Genomic DNA, 15,383 nt, shown 5'->3' with positions numbered 1-15,383 from the left:
AGAAATCAGTTTAATTTCTAGTTTCCCTCCTGCTCTCTTTCCAGCTCCAGGAAGAAAAGGGGGTGACTGCTATTTCAGTGCCTGTGCCAGGTGATTTTTACTGACAATGGCCTCATCTTCAGGCCTTTGTCACATGAGCAGTCAACCATCGTTACCTCAAAGATTTTTGTGTCCTGCAGAATTTTCAAAATGATAATGAAATTAAGAACTTGATCTTAATTGGTTCTGCAAAAGCAACAGTGGATCAGCATTGGTGGATGGATGGATCCATTTCTGTTACCGGACTTTCACAGTTCACATTATCTGAGCATTGTATCACAGTAATAATAAGCAAGCAAACCTCCAAATTTTATAGAGTAATTTTTAGCTCCATTTTGACTCTGGTTAGGATTCTGTTATTCTAAGTTACCGTCCTGGAATTGTTCTATGATTTCTGATTGCAGCTTGCAAAGAGGTTGCTAACAGAGCAAGCACAGACATGTTTTTCTTTTCAGTTTGATATAAATGTCCATTGCCACCCTAAAAACTAGTAAAAGTTGTTTGAGGGTCAAATAAAGAACTGAAGAAACAACACTGAGAAGAATTTCACATTGTGCATTCTGTATATTGATTAATTCAGTAGACAGCCTTCATTGGTTTGCTGTTTCACTCTCTGCCATGTTACTTTTACAGTGTCTTATGTGCCATATTATGGTAACATCATGTCCGTGATCCCTCTTTATAGACCTAAGTCCTCAAATGAAGATTTGAAATATTTTAAATGATGGCCTGTAAGATATGATGGGATTTTCATTTGCCTAAATGTCTCCATGTTGTCATTAACTTTTAGCAGGCAAATCAAACAATTGTTTGTGGTTTATTGCTAGGGAATAAGTGGGGAACTGATGAAACTTGATGACTATGAGGTTTCAGGAGACAATATAGTGGGTTATCGGGAATTTACCTGAAATTGGCTTTGCAAGACCTATAGAATCATAGAATCGTTAAGGTTGGAAAAGACCCTTAAGATCATTGAGTCCAACCGTTAACCCAGCACTGCCAAGTCCACCACTAAACCATGTCCTCGATGTGTCCTACCTAGCTGTGTTTGTATGTTTGTAGTATGTATTTCTTTGTATGTCATAGCCAGCAGTGAGAATGCATGTAGTTCACTGCAAAGAGATCGAGCAGAGTTAAACCACTGCTAAATTCCATAGGTTAATTCTCAATATGTTTCTCTTTTTATTTTGCTTTTTTGTGAGCAAATTTCTAGTATATGATGGGATTACTGGTTTTTAGTGTTCATTAATGCAAACTTATATTAATTTTCTGTAGGTGCTTTGGGAAAGAGAACACGATTTCAGGAAAAATATGTTGCTCAGCTTATATTGGATGTCCAAAGAACTGATGAATTCCTCCTTCCTCACAGTGAACTAAGTCCAGCTCCAGCACCTCTAGAAAACTTAACAATGGTATGTATTTGAGAAGAATTGTTTTAATTTCTTAAAATGAAAATGTGCTGAGGCCTTTCTTGGGTGTCTGCAAGGGAAAAGTTTGTGGTGCCTAGGAGAAACTTATGATTTCTGAAAGTTTTTGGAAAAGACGTGGGGAAGTTGTTTGACTAATACTAAAGGACATGAGGTAAGACAGCGTATGACAGTCTGCAAGACAGGTGTGGCTACTCAACTAAAAGCATGTTTGCAACTATGATCTTCTACAGTTTGTGTATTAATTTCTAGTGCTGAAGAATGATGTAGTTAGGAAAACAGGTGAGACAGATTTTCAAAATAGCCTGCAAGGCATCACAGAAACGCACAGATTCCGAAGGACTGACAGACATGTTTAGTAACAGCGTAAAGATAGGAAATTGGTCTAGGTATTCTTACTGGCATGAATGATGCGACTTGGCTGTACTGGTCCGAAGGGTGCACATGATGACTTTAATTATAAATTGCTCAACAACCACTGAATTGTTTTGGAATGGCATTTTTCTTCATGAGGAGAAGTTATGGTCAGGATTTAAAGTTATTTGAACTTGCGAAAGAAGCCAGAGAGAGGTTGAGACATTATGGTCCAAGATTTATTCTTCAAGTTGGAGAGCCTTTATAAAAATGGTTATGCCTTGATAGACTTCCAGGTCAAGCAGGGATCTTAAGCAAAAGAATTTGACAGTACTTCTTTATTTCTAAATTGAATGCACAAATATCTTAAGAGACTATCTTAGCTTTTTTTTTGTCCATTCATACGTCCTTAGTGTTTTATTTGATTTGATGAAAAGACATTGACTGCATATATGTCACAACTTGTGCTTATGATAGAACTATATATAACAGCCCATTTAAGGATAGTGAGAGCTCGCAGGAGGCCACTTGATGTCAGACTTAGTTGCAGACTTCAAGTCCAACTTACCTAGAACTGAATGATATGATGCATTGTTCTCAGAGGGTCCCTAACTGGGATACTGTATGACTATTTTTTCCAGTTATTCACAACTTTATGAAGAATTTGCCTTTGTAGTCTATATCTGATAAAGACTTTAGTTCGGAATAAAATAATGACATCGTTTCAATAAAAATGGCAATGCTGGTTTAGGTTGTAGGTATAACCTGGGATGAAATATATTATCCTTGCTAATAAAATACTATATTCATATGTCCTTTTAATGAACAGACCCAAAGCTGCTGAAGTAAGTTTAACTGAGAGTTTGAGAAAGAAAATTGGGATATTTGGAACCTTTAAAAATTAGTCATACATCAGTATACTTTTAGCAAAAGTGATTTGGATGATGCTTCCTTCTACTGGCTTAGTCTATTAGTTATCCTATCATAATCATGGTAAATTACTTCCCATTTTGTCGTTTTATGATATTTGTATTATCCTTTTCAAACAAGTCTATATTTTTTTTTTTTAAATATTTTGAAGGCATCAATTTCTCTGCAGCTAATCCTACCTATTTTAAAATATTTTTTCTCCTCCAACAGAATTGTGATTTAAATGATGATACAGTGCTTAATGAGATAAAATTAGCAGATGCTGATCAGTACCAGGTACCTGATTTGTGTGCAGAAGAGCTTGCTGTAATCCTTGGAATATGGTACGTTAGTTCATAGTTACTTAAAATACTGCATGAATCATTGTGATAATGAAATAATGAAGTGGTGGGTTGATGGAACTTTTTTCCTTCCTTATCATATAATCTGGATAAATACTAAAAGATTCGCATTATATGTGGATAGCATTTTCAGTTATCTTAGAGTGAACATTAGTGTCCAGTTCAGAATGTCAGCGTTTCATTAATTGCTGTATTGTTCTCTTATCCTGGAAAAGCTTCTTCTTGTTTGTGCCTCAGTTTAATCGCAATTGGCATTAGCTACCATACGGTGATGATACTTCAGTAAATTTTGAAAACACGTTTCAGAGTCTGCAATGATCAGCTTCCTATGAGGAATACTGTAGGAATACTTGCATGAATTCAGAGTGTCTATTGCTAGTTACAAGCTATGGTACAAAATCCCCGTGGTTTTACACCTGATTTTTTTCTTTTCCTGGCTTTCAGAAATTATATGCTACATGGGTTTTGGAAATGGCACAGAAGAGCAAAAAGCAGCTTGAGATTTGAGGATAATAAGCTATCTGCTAATGAATATCCTCATTTTTTAATAGAGAAATACTTTTTCTATGAGGTACTGGTCATTTAGCTGATGGCAGTTATCACACAATTTTTTGTGTGATTTGTTTCAGAAGTAAAAATGGTGATCTTTGATACAGTATTCATCATTCATACCTCTTAAAGCACTTTTCTGATCTGTGACTTCCAAAATAATGGAATCTGCAGTTCTGCTGAAATATCTTGTCCAAGCCAGAAGAAGGCCAGGAGCCGAACAATGAGTGAATCCTAGTTCCCAAGTCTCAGACCGGTGTTTCCTCTGCAAGGGCACATGGATGTTATAAGATCCATCTTTGTGATCAGGTGACAGCAATAACAGGCCAGCAAAAGGCTAGTTGAGACAATAGCATAAGCTAACAACCCAGCATTTGGCAGTAGTATCTTTGTGGTGTGGGGCTTTTGGCTTGTTTCGTAGCACACGTTATAATATTTCTCTCCCCCCTTGCCAAAATTTTCAGTTATTTTTCCCCTTCTTGTCCCATAAAGTGCAGTGGAAGTCATTAGTGAAGAGAAGATTTTCCTTTCATATGCCCATTTCTCAGACTGCAACTTTTTGAAGGGCCAGATGCTTGGCTATATAGTTCAAGTCAAATGTGAAGTTGCATGTCTGTGGTTTCAGCTATCCCCTTTAACCATTCAGCCCATCCACTGTAATCAGGAATTCATGAGTGCAGTATGTACTATGGCTTCATATTTTCTTTATTCCCCAAATCTTGATTTTTCTTTTCTTTTCAAGGCCACATCTAGATCCAGTTTGAAGACAAAGGAGTGGAGTGAGCAGTGGGTTGACATATATTCTTGGCCCTGTCACTTTTAGTCTTTCACACTGACTCAAGTCAAGGCAAAGTCTTCCCCTTTCTGAGAAGCATTTTCACGTGCACATAATTTTTTTTTTTTAACACAGTATTGTCTTATACTCATTATATCATCCCTCCTGCCTCCACCTTTCTGCAGGAAATTTTAATTTGCCTATTGGTCTTTCTCTTCTCCTCCCCTGCCTGCCCCTCCCCCCACCCCACCCCCTCAAATGAAAGGGTAGAATTTGAATTTTACATTGGCTGGCTGTGCAGTAGGTTTCTGACCACAGTATGTCACTTTGAAACCACCACTGTCATTCTCTGAATAGTGGCTAGAAACCATCTTGACTGCCATCTGTGTGTGTACATTGTAATCCAAGTGGTACATGAGTTTGGCAGGACTCAAGGCAAGAGGCTTGTTTAAGAAACTGAAAACAACCAACAAAAAAAAAAATTCAGTGTTGCTTGGTTGCAATGGTGACTGCCATTCAGTGGGTGGGATAATGTTAAGCAACTGAAACTATTTCGGTCAGAGATGGAGACAAGATTCGATACCCAGCCATGTTGCAGAAATGTTAGTAGAATGCCAGCTTTGAGAACTGTTCTTCTGAGGGGATTTAGGGTACAACCCTTGTGACTGAGTGGAGTTTAGGCTTGGGTTACTGTCTGTACCCTTGATATCCATACCAGCTATTGGCATATCAATTTGCAAGGAAGCATATAAATGTTAAAGCATTTAGCGTTGGCTTTTAAGCAAAACATACTTCTCAAACCTTAACTATAGGAAATTCTTTGCTTTTCTTTCATGCTTGAGGACTTCAGTTCTGTAGAGTAAATACGTCATTTCATAATTAATAAGTTGGCTTTAGAATTCATTTAAGTTTCCAAAGCAGTTCTAACTAGACTTTGTTTTAGGTCTAGCACCACCTTAATGGTATCTGTTGTTGATGGCCATTGTCAGCAGTGGGTGTTTTTTCTAATGTAAATAAACTTCTAGATACTGACCTGGTTTGTTGAAGAAAGGTAGCCTGCAGGTAAAGGAAAACAGTAAATGTGAGCAAATTTCTTCCTATAAATTTCACTGTGCTTGCTAGTATTTGTTTTACAGCAAATGTCACAGAAATGCCCCTTAATTCAACTGAGATCTTTGTAGCTAAATAATGTTAACTCAAAATCAGCAGCATGCAGAAATGTTTGTGGATAGCAGAACAAACTGAAAATTGTTACAACTTTCGGAAAACACTTAATTTCAATTACATAGGATCCTATGGAATTACCTGAATACACATAATGTTTCCTGCTGTGAAGTAAGTTTCATTTCAAGTAGGTTACAATGATCAAATGGCTAAACAAATGACTATTACAGTATCAGTACAAACACTTTCATCTCGTCCTCCCCAATAACATTTTGAAAGGATATAGAATACTTTTTGAAGTGTTGAAATATCTCATACCAGCTGTCTTTACAAAAAACCCAAGCAACATCTCATGCAGTATGCTTAAGCCAGCTTGTAAATAACATGCATGAGCCTGAATCAGTTAGGTATTTTTTTTAAACCTCTCTGTTACACTGATGTAAAGAAAGAACAACTTATTTTTCAGTAATCCATTTATATAAAACAGTAGCAATGTAAACTGTACCCAGCCAGTTCTCTGTGGCATCTGTAATTTGAGGCAGTTTCCTTTAAAGTGTTTGACTATTCTATTTCTTCTCTGCAAATTCCTTTTCTTCCAAATACTGAACAGTCTGCAGAACTAAATCTAAAAGAAAACATTTGCCTCTTATGATAATGAAACTGTAGCTAAGACAAAGAATAGAGAGGGGAAAACACCTCAGTCTGCCTTGCTTACACAAAGGTTTTCCATTCCATTGTATCCAGATTTTGTATTATCTGTATAGGAAGAAAGTGTCTAGAGGTGTCTTCAGATCATCTCATTGCAGGAGTAATGAAACCTAAAGGAAATATTAAAAGAAACTCCTAGGAGTGCAGAAGCATCACTTGGCTAGGACTTTTTTGATATTTCATATGAAAATAATTAGTCATGGTGGTATAAAATTTGTTTTATAGTCAAGCCTTAAGACTGTGACCAAAACTTTGTATAGAGCCTCAAACTTCCAGAGGCTGATGGAAAAAAAAATACTAAAGTTCCAATTCAAAAATAAAATAAAAAAAAAAAATATAAAAATACCCAAGAATGGGCCAATGTATGATTTAATGTGTTAATATAGTATAGATGCCAAAATGCTGAGAAACGGAGAGGGGAGTATGTTTCCCCTGTCACTCAGAAAGAGCCCAAATTAGATTGCTGTTAGAATAGACAACAGCAGCTATGTGTCAGCAGCTTGGGAAGAAAATCCCTTCTCATCACTTGATTCACCATTTTTTAACAGGGGAAAGCTTTTAGAAATTAGATACGGCTATAAAAAATTCTAAGAAAGCAAAGAGAGATGTCCAATGGCTGGTTACTTCTTAATCCTTTGCTGTCTCTCAAGGATCAAATCAGGTCAAAATAGTGTGTTATACTGGAGGTACCTCAGCTCAGTCAAAGACTGTGCACCAGTCTTCAGCTGGTAAGGAAAGCATCAGGAAGCCCAACTTTTACTATACAGTAATACATTGCATGGTAATATATTAAACAGTTTACACAGTGAGCTGTAGAAGCATACTTGAAACAGCTGCATAAGCACTAAATAGCATTAGGACTAAAGGATTTTTAACAGAATTACCAAATGTGAGCTTTTAAATCAATTGAGTAATTAGGAAAAAAATCCCAATATACATGTTGGCAATGAAAACATCATGGGAAACTTAGGAGGTAGGTGAAACAGGAAAACATTTAGCTACTTGAAATTTGAGAATCTAATACCAGCTGGCTGGTTCTCTACTCAATGGAGAAATCGGCACCTTCAGAGTGTGATTCATTTCACTTCAGGCACTTATTTTACAATGGATTGAATCATTCCCTACATTTATCTCTATTTTTGCATGGACTCTGAAGGAAGCATAGACAGCTAGATTAAAGAACTGAATTTACATGGTTAAAGTTAGGTAAGATGGATCATGTGCTTATTAAGAGAGAGAGAGAGATGCTTGCAGCTTTCTTTGCACTTTATAGCAAGGTCATGCTATATAGCGTGTATCAGAACTACAAGGCAATGGCAGGGAAACAATTGTTTTCATTTGTTTTAATAAAAGAGAGCATTCTCTCTTCCAAGCCATTGAGATGGAAAAGGTTATGTTAAACTGACTGTGAAAGGCCAAAGCTTACACATGTTGACCTATGAAAGTAAAAGCTACGAAATAAAATCTTGGACAGCATTAAAGGTGATGAAGGTTTTTCTGTTAAATGCTTTTTGGCACTCTGGCCCATCTTTACAAACATATCATGTAAGTGTAAATTATCATTCTTTTTTTGAAACAAACCAATTACAGGTGCCAGACAGTGTAGTGATCTCACCATGCTCAGTTTATGGCCGTTTAAAATCATTGCTACAAAATGTATTGCTGTGCACCAGTCCATACAGCTGTGTGAAGAGATTCCACTGGGGAAATGAACTTCCTGTCTTGCTGTTCAGAATGCTCACATAAAAAACATGAGTCACTTGAAATACCTTTGTGAAACTTTGAAAATGCTTGTACAGTGATCAATTTATTGGGTTTGGCTCTTTCTCATTCAGAAAATTAACACAGCTGGGAAAACTGCATAGAAATACAGAAAATACTCATAAAAATGCGTATGTGGAAAGTCTGACCTATCTGTTCTTCATCATCTATCTCATGGTAGTTAACTGTAGTTTCAAGTAGTTACCCGAGGAACTTGAATTTGCATTGTCTGCACTTGCAGCGAGGTAATGTTCCAGGAAACATAACCAAACAAAAACTCAGCAGTTGTCTTCATCTAACTTTATACTCTTCTCACAGCCACTGTTGAAGACAGATACCTAAGGGTGAATAATAACAGAGCAAGCATGTATTGCTCCCTTCTCCCTAATACTTTCTCAGCCTCTAAACAGTGATTTCCTGAGCCTAATCTGGCTTGTTTGCATGGTAGTCCTCAATGGATCTCTCGGATATTTGTCGTCTTCCACTGAGCCCATGTAAATTTCTTGCATCGGTAGCATCCTTTGGCAAATGTGTCTGTCTACATATTTTGTATCTGCTGTTCAAAAAAACCTCCTCAAGGTAGTTTTGGTTGCCAGTAACTTCATTTAGTGACTTAACTGTCTTATTTCCTAACAATTTTGAAAACTTCTGCAATGTCACTCTTTGGTTAGTCCTAGCCTAATCAGACATTCCTTTTGTATAAGTTGTTACATGCTTATAAGGCATAAAACATCATTATTCATCATCATAAAACAACAATCATTCTAGCTGTCTGTTTCTGAAATTTTTCCAATACTGAATTACTGCTTTTGAAATGAAAGGTCCAGAAGAGAACATACTATTCATGGGTGGTCAAACAAAGGTTTTATGTCATATTTTGTGTAGGCTTTGTTATTGATTTGTATACTTTATATTTTACACTCATATGTTATTCTACTTTCTTAATTAATTACTCACACTTTGATTTGCCTTTTTAACAGCTGCCTAGTACTGAGCTAATGTTTTCATGCAGCTGCAGTGCTAAAGAGTTGCTCCTGAATAGAAATGGTCAGATCAGACCCTATCATTTTTTGTGAAGCTGGGACTATGTTTCCTGTTGTGCATTGCTTGGCATTTTTATTGTATTACCCTTTCGCTCTATCATGTAAGGTCTTTCTGTAGCTCCTTCTTGTCTAGTCACATCCTTACTTCCAAGAATGTTATATCATTTGCAAGTTTTCTGACCTCACTATACATTCTCCTGTTCCGGTTTATTTTTTTAATAGTACAGCACACGGATCAGAGCACAAAACCTGTGCAGGATTACAATGGTGACCTTCTCTATTGGGATGGCTGACAATTTGTCTCATACCATTTCCTATCTCTTAATCAGCTACTGACCTTTGCCAAGACATTTCCTCTTATCTCATGAATGCTTAGTTTATTTGAAAGTCCTTCTTGGTGAAGGACTTTTCAAAAAAATCTTAGAGAGGTCCAAGTTGATTTCATCAGCCAGCTTATGTATATCCTCATACTGGTTAAACTTTCCAAAAGCTCCCAACAGGTTTGTAATGCAGGATTTTTTTTCCAGTAGACTGGCTGACTCTTACCGTACACATTGTATTTGTCCAGGTGTCTCTAGTCCTTCTGTTCATTATATAGTCTCTCCTTACCTGCAGCAGGTATTATCCTTTCAAGCCAGTAGTTACACTGATGAGTAGCATCAATTTTGCTGCTCTCTTATCTTTAGGCACTGAGGAAGTTTTAAATGATGACTTATACGCTGCTTTTAGTGTCTCAGCTATTTCGTCCCAAAACTCACTTTAAACTTTTTTTTCTGAATACTGTTTGGTCCTGTTAACTTCTTAGCATCCAGCCTCTTAGTGTGTAACCTCTTTTGCAGCTTTTTCATTTCAGAAAGATTCTTCTCCTGTAATTCACTGTATTGGAAGAAGGATTTAGCACTGATTTTTGACTCCCTTGGTTAGTTGCTCCTTAAACACTTTTTGGACTCCTTAATTGTATTTTTAGATATATTTCATGATTATTATTTAATATTCCAAAGTTTTTGATCCTTTCTATATTCTGCGTTTTAATACAACTTCAGCTATTTGAAGAACACTTCTATTTTTAATAGATTTAACAATGTTCTTTAACATTTGTCAACTTTCTAAAACAGCTCTTGAAACAGAAATATTTAGTCTTAATCCAAAAAGGGATACTTTGGAATTATTGCTATTAATTCCACTGTTACAGAGATTATAGCTAATTAAGTGCCAACCTATATAACTAGTTAGTTCAACTGGATACCTTATCCATTAGGCTGCCAAAGTAGATCTGATTAATCAGATTAAAGAACTGGTTTTAAGTTGTAAACTATTGGCAATTAGCTTTTGCTGATTTACTAGAAGATACTTTTTTTCTGCCACAGAGTAGATCTTACTCTAAAGTTTTGTTTTATCTGTCTAAAGAATATCTATTTCTCTTTATTTTCTTTCCTTATGTTTCATTCAACTTCCTAAGACAGGATTCAAGAATGGACAGAAAATACCTTGCAAAGCTGAATGATATGGTGAAAAGATGCCTGATCATAGATCCTACAGCAACAGATCCTAAATTCTGCTCTGATTTCAGCTCCTGAAATTCTCTGGGGTGAACTGCTTAACCTGTCCTTGAAATCAGAACAAATACAGGACACAGAAGTGAAATGTTCATAAAGTACTCTGACAAGAGCTAACAGAGTCATTAAAAAATGCTTAAGAGCAAGCTACAGTTCTGCTTTGATTCAGATTTAAAATATAGCTTTAAATTTTATGTGAGTCAGTATGGAAAAAATCATTAAAACAATTTCATTTTTCTCTTATCTTTCAACATATGCATTGCTGTACTTATGTGTCTTAAAGCATTGTACATGGATGTGGCAGAAATGGAAATTAGAGACCTATTTTAGCACTGCTTTGATCTGGAAGAACTACATCTATATGCTTCAAAAAGCTGTGACAAAATTCTGTCTAGAATAAGGAGAGGATTAATCCTTTCTGTTTGAATCAATTGATCTGTGGGATGCTGAAAAACAAGGTCCAATTTTGTCAAAATTTAACTGTCCCTTGGTTTACCCATGCTTTTCAAAAGCTTTGGTCATGTCACTTAATATTCTGGTTGCCTAGCTGCTGTGATGTTCTTGTTATAATATTTGAAGTTTTCTTGCTGCCTTTTTTCCCTTTTTTTTTTTTTTTCCCCATGGATAGAGAAACTTGTTATTTTTCACCTGAAGTCACATTTGTGTTAGTGTTTAGTGACTTTAGTTGGCTACCTCAAGCTGACTAAGTATTTCTGCTAGCAGCTGACATTGGATGAGGCAAGAAGTAACTGAAGCAGAGAAATTCTTTATTACTTTCCTGTTTTCATGAAAGATTTTCTCAAGGAAGGAAAAAACCAGTGATATATGTGATAGAACTGTTTCCTAGCAGTGTTGTCTAAAACTTTAAAAAAGCCCACCAATAACATCATTTCTTTTCTGTGGGAAGGTGGGTGAAAATGCATTACTGTAATAGTTAATAAACTTTTCTTTTTTTTTTTTTTTTTTTAAACTGATGTCTTCACCAGAATTCAAAGTGGTGCAAGTTAAATCAGGAAGGAGGAATAATAGTTAGCTTTCCTTATTGCCAGAGTCCAACTTCACTGAACATAACAAGAATAAAAGGTGATATCAAGGTCTTTACTTGCTTTTTCAAAGCCTTTTCTCATCAATACTAAACCAAAAGCATAGTTGGTATTTCGTTGTGGCCATGCTCATACAGCTTACTGGAGCTGATGGTAGTATGAACCATGAACATCAATGGTATGAAGCATGTGTGGAATCTCCATTATGGAAGGTCTTTAGGAATAGATTGGATAAACATTTGTCTGAAGTTACAGAGGTTTGTAGAGCAGGAAGAAGAGTTGGAAGATCTCTCAGTCTTTCTTCCACTGTAGAAACTGTTGCCTTTCAGCTACTCTGGTCAAGTTCTTCCCTACAATAATGTGTAAATATTTAAAAAAAAAAAAAAAAAAATCTAGTCAGTAATGCAAGGGCACACTGCTGGCTCATGTCCACCTTGGTTTTCACCAAGACCCCCATTTCCTTTTGTGCCAAGCTCATTACTGGATGGTCTGCCCCCAGCCTGTACTCGTACATGGGGCTGTTACTCCCCAGGTGCAGAACTTTGTATCATGTCCAATCATCAAGGTCATCAATGAAGATATTAGACATTATTTGATCCCTGGGATATACCACTAGTCACTGGCCTCTGGCTGGACTTTATGCTGCTCGTCATAATCCTTTGAGACTGTTTTCAGTCTAGTTTTCAGTCCACCACTCTGTGCATTTATCTAGTCCATATTTCATCAGTTTGTCTATGGGGATGTTATGGAAGACCATGTCAAGCACCTTTCCAAAGTCAAGATAAAGTCCACCAATCTAGCCATCTCATCATGGAAGGCTATTTGGTTAATCAGGCATGATTTCTTCTACCTAAATGCATACAGACTATTTTGTCACCTTCTTGTCCTTCGTATCACAGATAGTTTGAGGTTGGAATGGACTGCTGGATATCATCTTGTCCAACAAGCAAGGTCAGGATTTGGCGTTTCCCTTTGCAGAACTGCATGAGGTTCCTGTCAGCCTGTTTCTCCACCTTGTCGAGATCTCTTTGGATGGCAGCACAACCTGCCGGTATATCAGCTGCTCCTCCCAGCTTTGTGCCGTCAGCAAACCTGCTGAAGGTATACTCTGCTCCATCACCCAGATTCTAATAAAGATGTCGAACAGTATTGGACTTGGTATTGACCCCTGGGATATACCAGTAGTTACTGACTTCCAACTGGACTTTATACTGCTGATCACAACCCTCTGGGCCCACCCGTTCAGCCAGTTTTCAGTCCACCTCACCTTCTGCTCATCAGCTTCTTTATGAGGATCTTATGGGAGACAGTGCTGAAAGCCTTACTGAAGTCCAGGTAGACAATGTCCACTGTTGTCCCTGAAGCTACCAAGCCAGTCATTTCATCATAGGAGGTTATCAAGTTGGTCAAGCATGACTTCCCTTGGGTGAATCTGTACTGACCACTCCCTCCATGTGTTAGGAAATAGCTTCAAGAAGGATTTACTTCATATCCTTTCCAAGGATTGAGGTGAGGCTAACCTGGATCGGCCTTGCTCTTGCTGAAGATAGGAGTGACATTTGCTTTCTGTCAGTCCTCAGGAACCTCTCTTGATTGCCATGACCTTTCAAAGATAATTGAGATTTCAACAGGCAGCGTCTATTCTGTACCTTGTCTTTGTGGCTAGTAACAAGGTTTTAATCAAAGTATTGACTGTTATTTCTACAATGGTAATTGTATCATATGTACAAAGAAGAATTAACAAAATAGCAAGAAAAAAGTTAGATTGGGGCAAAGTCTTGTCTCCAAAGCAAGGTATGTGAAGTAGGGAGCATAATTTCAATCTGTGACCTATCATCACACTTAATATAGTATCTTTGCAATTTTAAGCTATAATATGAAGACTGCTGCAAAGTTCAAGGAATGGTGTGATGAATTCAAGCTTATGTGTATAGCCATTATATAGGTTTGGTGATGATCCATACTCTGTGATATTATTTAGGATATATTTTCACTTCATATGTTTTGCTTTCCCAGGGAGCTTGAATTATAGCCTTGTTGCTCTTTGTGCCACTTGGAGGTATATCTTGCAGTATATTTGTAAATGTTGGTGGACTGTTGTCTAAGGAGAACATCCACCCATGTAGAGTTGTAAGCCCGATTTCTTTATCATCTCTGTAAACATGTCCAACTGTGAATAAAATAATGTTAATTCTCAACTCTCTGTATTCTTCTGGTTTTTCCCCTTTGTGTACCACAAGCTAGTGGTAATGCTGGTTAGTGAGAGATGGGCCCTTGTGGTCATTTTCCTTGAATGACTAGAAAGAGGGTGTTTGAGATTACCCTTCAGCACTTTTTAAGCGTTAGTGGTTTTTTGCTTTGCAGAATCTGTGTTCAATTAGTCATAGATTTTAAATGAAAACAGACCTCTGTAAAAACAGAGAATGGATTTAAAACTGTTTAGGATTTATAAAGTTGTTATTCCCATAAGCTTAAACTGAGTAAGACATCTCAATTTAGAATGGTCTTGGAAAGGCACTGCTAAAATATCTTGGTCCTCTAAGTGGTTCTTTTCTTCTGCGACTGCTTCTAGGTCTAGGCCTTCTTCTGTACGTACCATACTTCCATTTGTCATTGTAACAGTTTTCCAGAATGTCCCTTAGATTTCTGCAAGTTTGAAAAACATGTTCTGCATAGTGGTATTCTAAAGATTAAATCAGCATTGTTTTGTTTTGTTTTGTTTTCTTTACAGTATAGACTTCCAAAAGAACAATCCAGTACACAAATTAACTGAAGAGGAACTTCTGGCTTTTACTTCAGTAAGTAACTTATATGGACTTCTTAGAAAGCATGTTTTCGCTTAATATTTAAGTACCAAGCAGTAACCTGTTAATCACATTAATCATGAAACTTTGTTTTAGTACTCAGTTGTTTCATTAACACTTTCTTATTTCAAGTGATGCTGAAGTTCAGCCCAGTTTTGAGCCATCATCATGCAGGATAATCTTGACAGCTAAAAATTTAATTTCACCTGAAAATATGCACAAAACTTTTTTTTTACATGTTTGTTTTTATTAACTACATGAATTATAATGTAGTATTAAACCAAGTATTTTTACAGCAAACTCTTCTATGGCACTAGTGTTGAAAGCGCTCTTTGAACAGCGTTTAAGTGGAGTTCAAAAGGAATTTCAGCTTTATCCTGTCAGATTTATTCAGTGTATGCATCAGATGTTCTACTTAGACATGTTTCTTCCCAGTTCAATGGCTGATTTGCTGCATAACAATTCTGTAACTTCCAAAGAAGCTTTGAAAATTCTCAGTGTTTTTTCAATGTGATTTATTTTACTCAAGACAAAACACACTTTGCATCCTTCTTCAGTCTTTTCTGGTTTTGTGTGTTTTTCAACAATAGGGGGGGGAGGAAAAGCCAGTGATTGTATTGCCACGTTTACTTTTCACAATGTTAGAGTCTGCTTTGCTGCAGTAAGGAGGGCTTGCTCTGCTACCCAAGCCTTGTAGTCTGAGACCCTTTTGCTATGGTAGTGCCATCTGAAAAAGTAAATTCTTGTTAAGAGCTTGCAGATAGGATCTCAGCAAAAATCCCTTTGATATCAATTAAGCTAGAATTTTATTACTGCCGCTTGTAGTTATGTGAAAGGACAATGGATGGTAATCTAAGGTTAACTATGGTAAATATAATACATGTAAGAT

The 15,383-nt window shown here is 36.7% G+C and overlaps 1 protein-coding gene across 2 annotated transcripts in view; it reads left to right on the top strand.

The window, feature by feature from the left end:
- TTC27 (tetratricopeptide repeat domain 27) overlaps positions 1-15,383 on the top strand; it is a 128,484-nt gene that overhangs the window by 28,120 nt on the left and 84,981 nt on the right. For both annotated transcript variants that reach the window (XM_082305833.1, XM_082305832.1), the window contains 3 exons: positions 1,315-1,451; positions 2,961-3,073; positions 14,422-14,488. In XM_082305833.1, coding sequence (XP_082161959.1) covers positions 1,315-1,451; positions 2,961-3,073; positions 14,422-14,488 — 317 coding nt within the window. The remainder of the gene's footprint in view (positions 1-1,314; positions 1,452-2,960; positions 3,074-14,421; positions 14,489-15,383) is intronic.

This window comes from Platalea leucorodia (genome assembly GCF_965183815.1).
Source record: "Platalea leucorodia genome assembly, chromosome: 3".
Classification (NCBI taxonomy): Eukaryota; Metazoa; Chordata; class Aves; order Pelecaniformes; family Threskiornithidae; genus Platalea; species Platalea leucorodia.
Note: the sequence above shows the minus strand (reverse complement) of the source record. Positions and strands in the feature narration are given on the sequence as shown.